Source organism: Selaginella moellendorffii, unplaced genomic scaffold (genome assembly GCF_000143415.4).
Source record: "Selaginella moellendorffii unplaced genomic scaffold, v1.0 SELMOscaffold_28, whole genome shotgun sequence".
NCBI classification, from domain to species: domain Eukaryota; kingdom Viridiplantae; phylum Streptophyta; class Lycopodiopsida; order Selaginellales; family Selaginellaceae; genus Selaginella; species Selaginella moellendorffii.
Window position 1 is genome coordinate 429,998 of NW_003314289.1, and position 11,321 is coordinate 441,318.

The 11,321-nt window shown below is 44.8% G+C and overlaps 2 protein-coding genes across 2 annotated transcripts; one reads left to right on the top strand and one right to left on the bottom strand.

Annotated features, from left to right (window-relative positions):
- Window position 1: 1 nt before the first annotated feature.
- Window positions 2-2,224, bottom strand: LOC9630641 (pentatricopeptide repeat-containing protein At1g74750). Its single transcript, XM_024680747.1, has 2 exons — window positions 698-2,224; window positions 2-635 (listed from the first exon to the last, which is right to left on the bottom strand). Exon 1 carries the CDS (start codon window positions 2,194-2,196, stop codon window positions 1,144-1,146), a length of 1,053 nt encoding a protein of 350 aa, XP_024536515.1. The 5' UTR covers window positions 2,197-2,224; the 3' UTR covers window positions 2-635; window positions 698-1,143.
- A 277-nt stretch (window positions 2,225-2,501) lies between these two features.
- On the top strand, window positions 2,502-3,424 carry LOC9630642 (protein MIZU-KUSSEI 1). The gene has a single exon (XM_002975475.3). The coding sequence runs from the start codon at window positions 2,504-2,506 to the stop codon at window positions 3,233-3,235; it is 732 nt and encodes a 243-aa protein (XP_002975521.2). The 5' UTR covers window positions 2,502-2,503; the 3' UTR covers window positions 3,236-3,424.
- The last annotated feature ends 7,897 nt before the right edge of the window (window positions 3,425-11,321 follow it).

Below are 11,321 nucleotides of genomic sequence, written 5' to 3' on the forward strand. Positions count from 1 at the left end.
ATTTTGGCAATGTGAAAAGTACTTCGCAGAGGTGGAGCGCCGCGGCACCAAGATCTTCGTGACGGCTCCAATGCCGGCTCGCGAATTCCGCGATCGATTGCGCAAGATCTACGGGCACCCGGCGCCCATGATCTTGTATGCCATCCGCTACGGTTTCTACTCCCACCATCCGGATGTCCCGTACTGGGAAGCGTGCGAGCAAGTGGACGCCGAGCACCGCTACCTCGCAGGTGGGGATGGATCCAAAAAAACTCGAGGCGATTGAGAGCGAGCTTGAAGAGGGACACAAGCTGCTCGGCAAGCCGCCGAAAGCAATGGCGGTTTCCCAGACTCGGCACTCGATCGATTTCCGGGAGGCGCCCAGCGTGGAGGAGCTCATGGCGGCGTTTCGCGAGAGGAGCAAGATCGCGCGCAAGTCGTGGCCGCTGCACTACTTCAACCGCGAGCGTGGCGAGTAAACGCCGCTGCCGCTGGCCAGCCTTCCCAGAGAGATGAAGCTTGGCCAGCTCGAAGGATGCGGCAGCAAGAAGCTGGAGCTCATCTTTTGTTGCCCGGCCAACTTGTTCGGAATAGCACTGGACACCGGCAAACAAGATCCATGGCAGCCTCCTCGGCCAGAAGACATCGTCTAAGTCCTGTCCAAACATACATAAGAAATCTGGTCTCTAGAGATAAAACACCAAAACTTTCCACTTACTTGCTCTGGAGCTGTGATGCTTGAAGCTGGAACTCCTCCTTTTTGAGAGCTCTCCATAGCTCTTTCTATCGCCAAGCACCGGTGGGAGCTTGTAGAAGTTTCAAGCTCGATGGACTTCCTCCGTTTTGATGACGAGAACCACGTCCCTGGATGGAGCTGTTCGATCAACTCCACAGCTCTTTCTATGCCAAGCACCCCTGTTCCCGGATGGAGCTGTTCGATCAGCTCCATAAGCTCTTGCTCTTTTTATCCCCTGGAGCTGCAGAAGCTTGAAACTGGCTGGAACTCCCCTTTGAACCACGTCCGAGAAACTCAGGTCTCTGTATCGCCAAGCACCCCTTGGAGCTGTGGAAGCTTGGAGCTGGACCTCGAAGAGTGAAGGAGCTCTTCTCCACAGCGAGATCTTTGATAATCTCCACGAACTCTTTTTTGTGCCCCAAGAACTCTCAATATCCATGCCTCTTAAGGCAAGTTGGGCCACCATATCTTCTCTTCTTCCTGGGATCGGTGCTAAGCACCGCCGCTCGCCACAGCCTCTTTGTCTTCTCCGCGTGATAGAGATAGTGATCCGCGATGGAGTCCCCTGGCACGCCCAGCCTTCCCGTGAGAGCCGTCTGGAACATCCGCGCGCGCTCGTCGAAGACTTTGCATGCGCTCAAGTGCCTCCCAGCCTTGTGAAGGGCGATGACGAGCTTTCCAATCGTGTCGACGTTGCCCTCGTAGCCACTCTCGATCATCTCCAGGAACACGAGATAGGCGGTCCCGACGTTGTGGGTCTGCGTGAGGAGCCCGATAAACTTGTTGTAGAAGAGGTGTGGGAAGCATATCGGCTCCGGCCACTGGATCAGCCTTGAGAAGATCTTATAGGCCTCCTCGACCTCCCCGTTCTTGCAGTAGCAGTGGAGGATCGACTCATACGTGCTGGGATGCGGCGAGAGCTTGAGCTTCTTCATCTCCGACCACACCACCTTGAGCTTGTCCAGCTCGCCGGTTCTTCCCAGCGATCGCAGCGTCACGTCAAAAGTGAACGACGTGGGAGCCAGATCGATGTAGAGCATCCTCTGGAAGATGTCGTAGACGATCACCTGGCAATCCGCGAGCTCCAGGCACCGGATGAGGCAATTGTAAGTGTAGGTGCTGTGCTTGAATCCCGGCTGCGTCGCTGCCCAGTTGAAGAACGCGAGCGCGGCGTGGCCTCTATCGACGTGCTTGAGCGCCTCCCCGACTAGCAACGGATCCACGAATCCCTCCCACACCTTAAGCGATTCCTTGAGGCTGGGGACGAGCTCTGGCTTGTTGAGAACGTTGATGATCTTGTAGAGGAATGGCCGCGTCCGCAGCAGCAGCAGCCTCTCGGGATGCATCGTCTCGGATGGATCGACGACGCATTCCACGAGCTCGCGGCTGTCGCTGCCCCTGGCGGCGCAAATGCACATACCTCGCCGACTGCGAATCCACCCCTGCGCCGCGATCGATCTCCCGGCGCCATGGCGGAGCATCCAAAACCCCAGAATCCTTTTCCCCCTTCCAAACTATTTTTTAGGGTTCTTGGCATAAGATATAATCTTTCGCTGAAGACAGCGTTAGCGCTTAAGAAACTCTCTCCAATGTGACACAAGGATCTTAAAATATTCCTTCCATGGCGTGTTCTTTCCCAGCATTAGATCGGCCACTTTGCAAACACTGCCGCTAGACACACAAGGTTTCTACAGTAAAACAAATCCCAGCCGTCCGACTGTCTCGTCCGTTGGCCATTTAAAACCACGAACGGCTAGCGATCTACTAGTGGTTTTTTTAGGGTTCTTCATGGGGGCCAAGTACAAGAAAGATGCGGCAATGGCTGCCGGTCCGCTGGTGGCGCTGCGCAGCAACTGCGATTCCTCCGCCGCGTCGCCACCGGATCAATCGCACGCCTCGGGCTGGCGCCACAACAGATTCCTCCGTGGCATTCTCAGAACGTTCATGAGCTTCTTGCCGATTCCGGCATTTCCCCCTTGCAAGTGGCTCGCGCTCCCCCAGGGATCGTCCTCCTCCTCGCAGCAATCCGTGGGCAGCATCGTCGTCGGGACGCTCTACGGCTATCGTCGCGGTCACGTCTTCCTTGCCGTCCAAGAAGACCCCAAATCCGAGCCCGTGGTGCTGCTGGAGCTCGCGACGCCGACGAGCTGCCTGGTCCGGGAGATGTCGTCGGGGCTGCTGAGAATCGCGCTGGAATGCGAGCGCGGCGGCAGCAATCGGGGGTTTCTCTTCCAGGAGTCGATCTGGTCGATGTTTTGCAATGGGCGCAAGGCGGGCTACGCGGTGAGCCGGCATTGCGGCGCTAGCGATACCAGGGTCCTGGGTCTCGTCCAGTCGGTATCCATGGGCGCGGGGGTTCTTCCCGGGGAGAATCCCTCGCCCTCTCCCGGCGAGGAGCTCATGTACATGAGGGCCAAGTTCGAGAGGGTGGTCGGATCGAACGATTCGGAGGCGCTCTACATGGTGAATCCCAACGGGAGTGGCGCGCCGGAGCTCAGCATTTTCTTCCTCCGGATCTAAGAGGCGATGACCTCGACTAGCTCTGCAGTGGCAATGCGATGGATCGTCGGTTGCGTGTAATATAAGTGTTTGTGTGTGTGTGTCTGTGTGTATGTGGGCTGTGTGTACATTTTAGCGTCTGGATCAGCGCAGCGAACGCTTGGCCGACGAAAGTACTACAACCACACTGTTTTGTCAATAAGAAGGATATTCTTTATTCCTGTTTTGTCAGTTAGGAGAATATTCTTTATCCTGTTTTGTCGATAAGACGAATATTCTGTAATCCTAAATTTTTTATATAAGATTAAAGAATGATTTTATTTTAATGGTAATCTAAATTTTAAATTGATTAATTTAATCTTTCAAAGTTTCAGCTATCTTTTATGCTGAAAAAAAGGGCTCCATTGGAGACGAAATTGCGTTCCCTTGAGACTCAGACGCGAATACTTGAGCTTCAGCGATACGACCATGAGCGATTTATGCATGAGAGGAAGAAAGTCAAGAGCTTCAACAACGTTTACAGAAAGAAACTCGAGAGCTTAAACAGCATTTACGGAAAGGCTTCAACAGCAAGGCAAGTCTCCAGATGGTATGTTCCTGATTATAGCTGAAAATCCTGACAATCTTTGGGAGACTATTGTGGACTCGTTGGTACTAGAAAAAGTCGAAAAAGTGCACTTCACTCCAAAAGGCAAACGACAGGAAAATCAAAATCAGGTCATACAAATACAAAGCACAAGTCCAGGAGGAACTTGATTACACCTCAAACTTCCAGTCAACAGAGGACCACAACCAAAAAATTCTATTCACCAGACTCACCAACTTCCGTTGACACCAGCATTCAGAACCTTGCCAACGAACTGCAGATAAAACAACAGCCCCTCCTCCCTGTGGCCACAATACTGATGCAATCCTTGCAGGTGCCAGCCAGGGGGCTTGCCGAGGAGAAACGATTGGAGATGTTCCCAACAAAACATACAAGACATACAAGAGTAGAAAGCCAAAAACAACTCAGCTGACCTTGCACTCCTCAGACTTTCTCTAGAAATAAGTCACTACAAACAACGCATGGTTTGGAATCTGGAGTTGTGATCACCTGTGGTAGTTGCTGGTGGTGGCTTGGTTGTGTTCGGATCTGCCCTGTTGTGAGGCGACGACTGCACTTTGTTACTTCAAACCTTTCTAACTTGTGCAAGAACATTCCAGAAATAGGGTACAAAGTGCCCTCAATTTGCTACACGTTGGAATGGCTTGACCACTGACATTGCTGGGTTTGGTCTGATGAATACCTGATCTCCATCCTCGTCAAAGGAAAAAAAAGAAGTCGTCGTTGCTGTGTGTTATTTCCCCCTTGCCTGGGTCCTCATACAATCAAGTCTCCTCAATTGCCTTATGAAACACCAACTTAATTCCACTGTTGTCCTTGGGGACTTTAATGCTCGAACAGACTGCCAGCCGAGTTGCATACCACACCAATGTCCCGGCACTCTGAACACAGAATTCTCAATAGAGTAGGGAAGCAACTTCTACAACTCGCTGATGTTGTGCCTCCAGATCTTAAATGGCACCTCGAAGTGGCCAGACACAACACATTACACCTGCTATACTACCAGCGTTGTTGACTATGCTCTCACCACACACAACAAACTTCCACTTGCAGAGTAGACCAGACCCCTGGGTCTCAGATCACTACCCATTGGAATTGTTTTACCACCATAACATACCCACTCTACAGTGAACGAGTGAAGAAACTGTGGTTGGATTCTACACCACTAGAGGAACATGATGCACTCCTCCTACTACAGGTGCTCAGTACACCTTCCCACAGAACACTACCAAACAAGCTGGCAGATTCCCTAGAGACTACATCACCTCAAAAAGCGTAAAACATGAGAGGGTGCACCTGATGCAGCAGACATTCAGCAACAATTCTGCCTGCTATGCAAATGGAAGCAACATCGCCACTGCCTCAAGAAGAATCTCGAGAATGTACGCCAAGCACTACACCACAAAAAGCTTTAGCTTGCAAAACCTATTCTCCTTGCCGACAAGCAACTCTACAGCCAACAGTCTCGAGACCAAATTGTCCCTGACAATGCTCACGAATACTTCATTTTAGAGAAGACTAAATCCTTGGAGCCATAGAGACTTTAATGATGCCAAGTTTGTGACATGATCTTCCCCTTGAAAATACTTCCGCCAATTTTTTTTAACGTGCGAACAGTGTTGAATGGACAATTAACCGTGTTTTCCAATCCACAAGTCTGGTGATCCTAGGCCACCTGAAAATTATCGCAATGGTGAGCTCCATTATTTGCAAGCATTCTTGAGTATCATCTTGTATTATGGAGTGAACTCAACTCCAAACGAGCTGTCGGCCAGGCAGGATTTAGACCACAGTATGGCTGCACAGATCATTTCATTATGCTACGCACATTGTATGAAAAATTCGCAAAACTAAAGCAACTCTTTTTTGTTTTGTTGATTTCAGTAAAGCATTTGTTACTGTAGCTCTTCTGGAGACTCTGGAAATTAAATGCACTGGTCAATGCAATTGAACACTTATATACAAGCATACTAGCATAGTATCCAAGAGGCCAACCTGTACAATGCACTGTCGGGGTCAAACAAGGATGTCCTTGTCCCCCACTCTCTTCAGTTTTTAGACACTCATTCGAAAACAGGATTTATCATAAATCTCCTCCTCTATGCTGATAGTTTACTCCTGTTCTCAACAGGCTTATAACACCAAGTTCACCACCTAGTAAGGTTCTGTCGCTTTATTGGCTTGTCTGTAAATCTCACAAAAACACAGACCATGATCCTTGGTCAAGTTGATCACAACAACATGAATGATGGTGATCTTCACTATGAAAATCAAGTGCTTGTTCATGTTGAGAAATACAAGTACTTTGGTTACATGGTGCACACTAAGGATCCCTGGAAGACAGGAACAACATAAAGAATTCAAGCTGCCACCAATGCTTACTACGCACTCCAAAGTTATCTCAAACAAGTTGGCATCTTTTGATGGGACGCTGCAAGCAATATTATCACACCAAAGTCATCACAGTATTGACATATGGAGGTGAGGTTTAGGACCTTGGCTTGCCAACAGCTGATAGAAGAAAATGGAGCAACTAAATTGCTAGTTTCTCAATGTTATGTTTGGATGCAACAAGGTGCCCATTGGGATCATGGAATCTGGTATACTCCCAATCGAGGTCTACATGTGGAGGAACACAATACAATACCTTCTGAATCTGATGGGCCACAAGTGAGAGAAAATGGTTCAATATGCTATCTCCAACTCCATTGAGCTTGCAGACACAACTGGATAAGGGTGGTTTCACACAAATGGACAACATGTCTTGGAATGGATCTTGACACTTTGCTTGACGAAAACATTGCCTATGTCCCAGCACAATGGCTTCAATGAGCATTTTGAATGGTGGTTCCAAGGTGCAGATCATGATCAAAAGTTCCACCACTACCTCTCCACAATCAACATGGATCAAGGTGGGAATCTATCTCCCGCTGCCCTACTAGCCCTAATCCCAAGCCCTAAAACCGCACATGCCCATGGGACAGAAACATTGTAGAATTTTCCCATTATACAGAACAAGCCAGCATCATCTTCACTCTGAGGTTGGATGCAAAATGCCAAGGGAGGGTACTTATTCACTCAAGCAATAAAAATTGTTCAACACTTTGTCCAAGATTGCATAGCTTACAACCTGCTGATAGCTTCACAGTGCCACTCCCTCAACACAAAGAACATGTCTGACTTGGTGAATCTGTCAATAACAACATGCCTTGACTATCACCAACTTCAAACAAAACTCTAGATACATACAACATCATCAAAACACCTTGCCTCAAGTGAAGACACTCCACTTGCTCAAGTGAAGGCATCTCCTACACAAATTATAGGTTGATGCCCTATGTGGGCCCTCATGACCTTTATAAAGAGCCTATAATGTATCGATAAGGTTCTACAATGCTTTCAGATGGAGGATTGTACTTCAATCTATATGGATATTGAAACATGCAATAAGCTACTGGCCATTCTTGAACCAAGGGAGTGAACTGTAGGCCAACCTCCCAACCCTTAGCCTTCATAGAATATCAAAATATTCATATAGTTTATATCATTCTCCCCTCCCTCATGAACTAGCCTTGAGAAACTAAACAAGCCTCACATGAAGGGAAGGCAATATAGCTATGGAAAAAAAAATGTGCAAATCATAACACTAATATCACAATAAACAACCACAAAAGAAAGAAAGCAATATAGCTTTCTCACATGATAACACGGTCATGGAAATAAGAGAATAAGAATAAAGAAATAGCTCAAATCATATAGCAATACAACTATAGAACTCAATTCTCCCCTTCATCAGGAATGTTATTCAAGTCATAACCAAAACTCATAAATAATCTTTTCATGTCATCCTTAATTTCCATGTAGCCTTGTCTATAGAATAACCATTCCATTGAACCAACAACTCTTAAGTTATATTACAACATATCCTCACTAATGTCTGAGCAAGAATATTGAGGACTAACTTTCTTAACATTAATCTTTGGGACATAAATGGGACTTGGATGATGGATTGCATGACATCACTAGCATGCAAACACAATTTAAGCTTGTTCATATGGAATATCAGATAAATTTTCAAATTAGTTGGCAAGTCTAAAGTATAAACAAAATCCCCCACATGCTGTAAAGTCATCTAAGGCTCACAATATTATGGAGACAACTTAACACTACCACCTCCTTTTAAAGACTATTGTGCATTTGACAACTTAAGGAAAACTTTGTCACCAACTTTGTACTCTTAATAACAATAATGATCATTAGCTAATATTTTGTTTCATTCTTGAGTTTGTCTCATGTTTAAATTTGCCAACTCAAGTTTGTTTTGCATATCCTCCAAGAAATCACAAGCATGAGGCACTTGAACCAAAGTTAATGTCGCTCCTCGCGACAACACATCAGCGAAATGGAGAATCACTATTGCCTAGCCTTGTCCTTGGCCTCATTGGGGACCTCTACTAGAACCTTTGCCAACATTCTAACCCAGGGTGCGCATAGGTTGGACAACTCACACAGATTAATTGATCTTGAGTGATTCTTGCTGTGATGTGCTCCTCAAACAATTGTAGTCACCCCTACACTGCCAACCTCTGCTCCATACATTCTAAGGCTGTCAAATGAGGCATCTTTCCAAGAACCTTCTCTTTTATTTCACTTCATTCACTTCTACAAACATGCTATGCCTGAAAATTGGCCATCCACCTCTCATCAACCTCTAGCACCAAGGGACACATCCTATTTCCAGCTGAATATTCCCTTATTCCCCCTCTATAACAAAAAAAAGAGAGGAAAAACTCCCAACTTTGACCAAGTCTTATTCTTGAGCTGGCTTTGGCCCTTGACATCGCCCCTGTGACAATTGTGTTTTGTCACCAGAGCACTCTTCTCCAAATGGAATATGATAGCGCTGCAGTCGTTCTCCGTTCATAGGTATAGGCAAAGGATCACCAACAAAATCCTCCAGCTTGACTAAGCCATTGATATTCACAGCCTTCACATGATAAGGTCCAATCTAGTAGATCTTAAGCTTACTTGGATGCTTCCAGTACTTGCTCTCGTATAGCAGCACAAGATCTCCTACCTGAAAACTCTTAACCCATAAATGATGATGATACCACTTCTTGCATTGATGTTGGAGAGCTTCACGAACTTGGAAAGCAAGGAGGTGAATCTCATCTAGCTTCTTTAACTGCTCCAGCCGTTGCTGAACAGCTCCATCCCAATCATAATTGTGAGCTATTGTTGTCTACAAAGAAGGAACTTCCAGCTCAAGAGGATCACCTCCTGGCCATAAACCAATTGAAATGGTGAGAACTGTGTAATTACCTTGTAGGCAACTCTGTAAGCCCATAGCACATTAAGAAACTTGGTATCCCAATCGCTGGCACTTGCGTTGCAAAGCTTGGTCATGGTGTCATATAATGTCTTATTGGTTTTCTCAACTTGGCAATTTGCTCTTGGATGATATGGTGTTGAGCGTCAATGGGAAATGCCATACTTGGCTGTGAGAGCTACAATGACTGCATTAATAAAATGCGTACCTCAATCACTTACAAGTTCAAGTGGGCATGGACAGTTTGGTGAAATATGGCCCATCTCATCGCAATTCCAGCATTGAATAGGTCCTCTACAGGGAGCTCCTTGTCCACAACTGTCTAGCTTAGTCTCTAGTTTCTCAAAAACCATTTGCCAAAACTTGAATGTGAATTTGGGATTTTGATCACTCACATTGTCACTTGGCAAACCATAGAGACTAAATAACTAGTCTACAAACACCTAAGAAAGTTTAGAAGTTTTAATAGCCATCTTCATAAAATGGTCCATCATTTTTTTAAAAGATCTTGGGTAAATTAGTGATAAAGTCTATCAAGATGTTATTCTATTCACTCTTGGGTACATGTAAAGTATGATAGAGGCCAATGAGCTTTTGATGATCAACTTTGACCACTTGGCAAGTTAAATAACCACATATGTACTTTTCAACATTTAACTCCATCTTAGGCCAAAAGAAATGTGTTTTTACCAACACATACATCCTTAGTACCCTCAGATGCTTAACATTTGGCACATCATAACACTCAACCAAAATTTATTTGATGAGTTTATCAATACAAGGAACCACCACACATCCCTTCTTCACTAGAATTCCATCTTGTATATCAAATAACACAAACTTATCACCCTTCAAATTTGTAGAGGTGTCTCTCAACAAAACCTTTATACGAATATCATTGATAAAGGAGTTGAAGTTAGTAAATTCTAAGAGATTATAGGATAGTTTTACAAATGAGATAGAATTCATTATCTTGGATAATGCATTAACCACCTTATTGTCACCTCCATATTTTTACTGGATCTTAACAAACTATGGAATCAACTCTCATACCATGCATCGAAATTAAATGTCCAAAATATTCAATCTCCTTAAAAAAAAAAATCGCACTTGGACAACTTCAAGTAGACCTTATTGTCCCTCAAGAGTTGCAAAAATCTCATGTTTCTCCATAGTAGAGTTGAACACTAGGATATCATCAAAGTAATCAATCACAAACTTCCTCAAATGTAAAAATTATTTCTTCAACCTTTGAAAAGTTGTAAGAGCATTTGTCAAACCAAATGGCATTACCAAAAACTTATAGTAATTCATCCTTGTTTGGAATGCTATCTTTGGAATAGCCTTTGGCTTGGCACAAATCTAATGATACTTGTCTCTAATACATATAAAATATTCTCAGAATATTCCAGTGGTCCATGTTAGAGATTAACCCTAATCTCTCCTTTGATTGTGTTTGTTTTTTAAATATGGAGAGAAACATAAAAGCCATGCAACATTTCTCTTATTGAGCTGTTGTGGGTAGTCTCATTTATTTATTAGTTTATATTTGTCCAAATCTAGCATATACAATGGCATTATTGCTAAGTTTTCTGAGAATCTAGGCATATTAGTAGGCAATCAAGTGATTTTTTTATTATCTTCAAGGGACTTGGTCCTTTGCCTTTACTTACTCCTCTGTCTTAGATGCTAGCTTTCAGTTACATGGATTTTGTGATGCCGACTAAGGTGGCTACTAGGAAGATAGGCACTTATGCACACTGAGGAGCATAGGACCCTAATCTAGTTTGTGTCTCCCTCACACTCGCTCTCTACTCATCTTCAATCTTCAACCTTCTTCTTGCACACTCTATTTCCTTAAGGTACTATATGATATGGTTTATAAAGTTTAATTATGTAAAACTTACCAGCATGTTAAGACTTTGCATAGAATACTTGAAAATCACAAGAGCCTTGCAAAACCTGTGTCAAACAAAAATTAAAGTTTAGCATTTTAGAGTCACCTAGCTGCAACTTGCACAAGCTCTATAGCAAGCTTAGAAGCACTACAAACTTCTTGGAGCTTTTAAACTTGGATAGATTCTTTGGGATAAAATGCCACTAAGCAACTCGTCTCATTACATACGCAAAGATGAAAATGATGATCTGAGTGGAATACATTTGGTGTATGC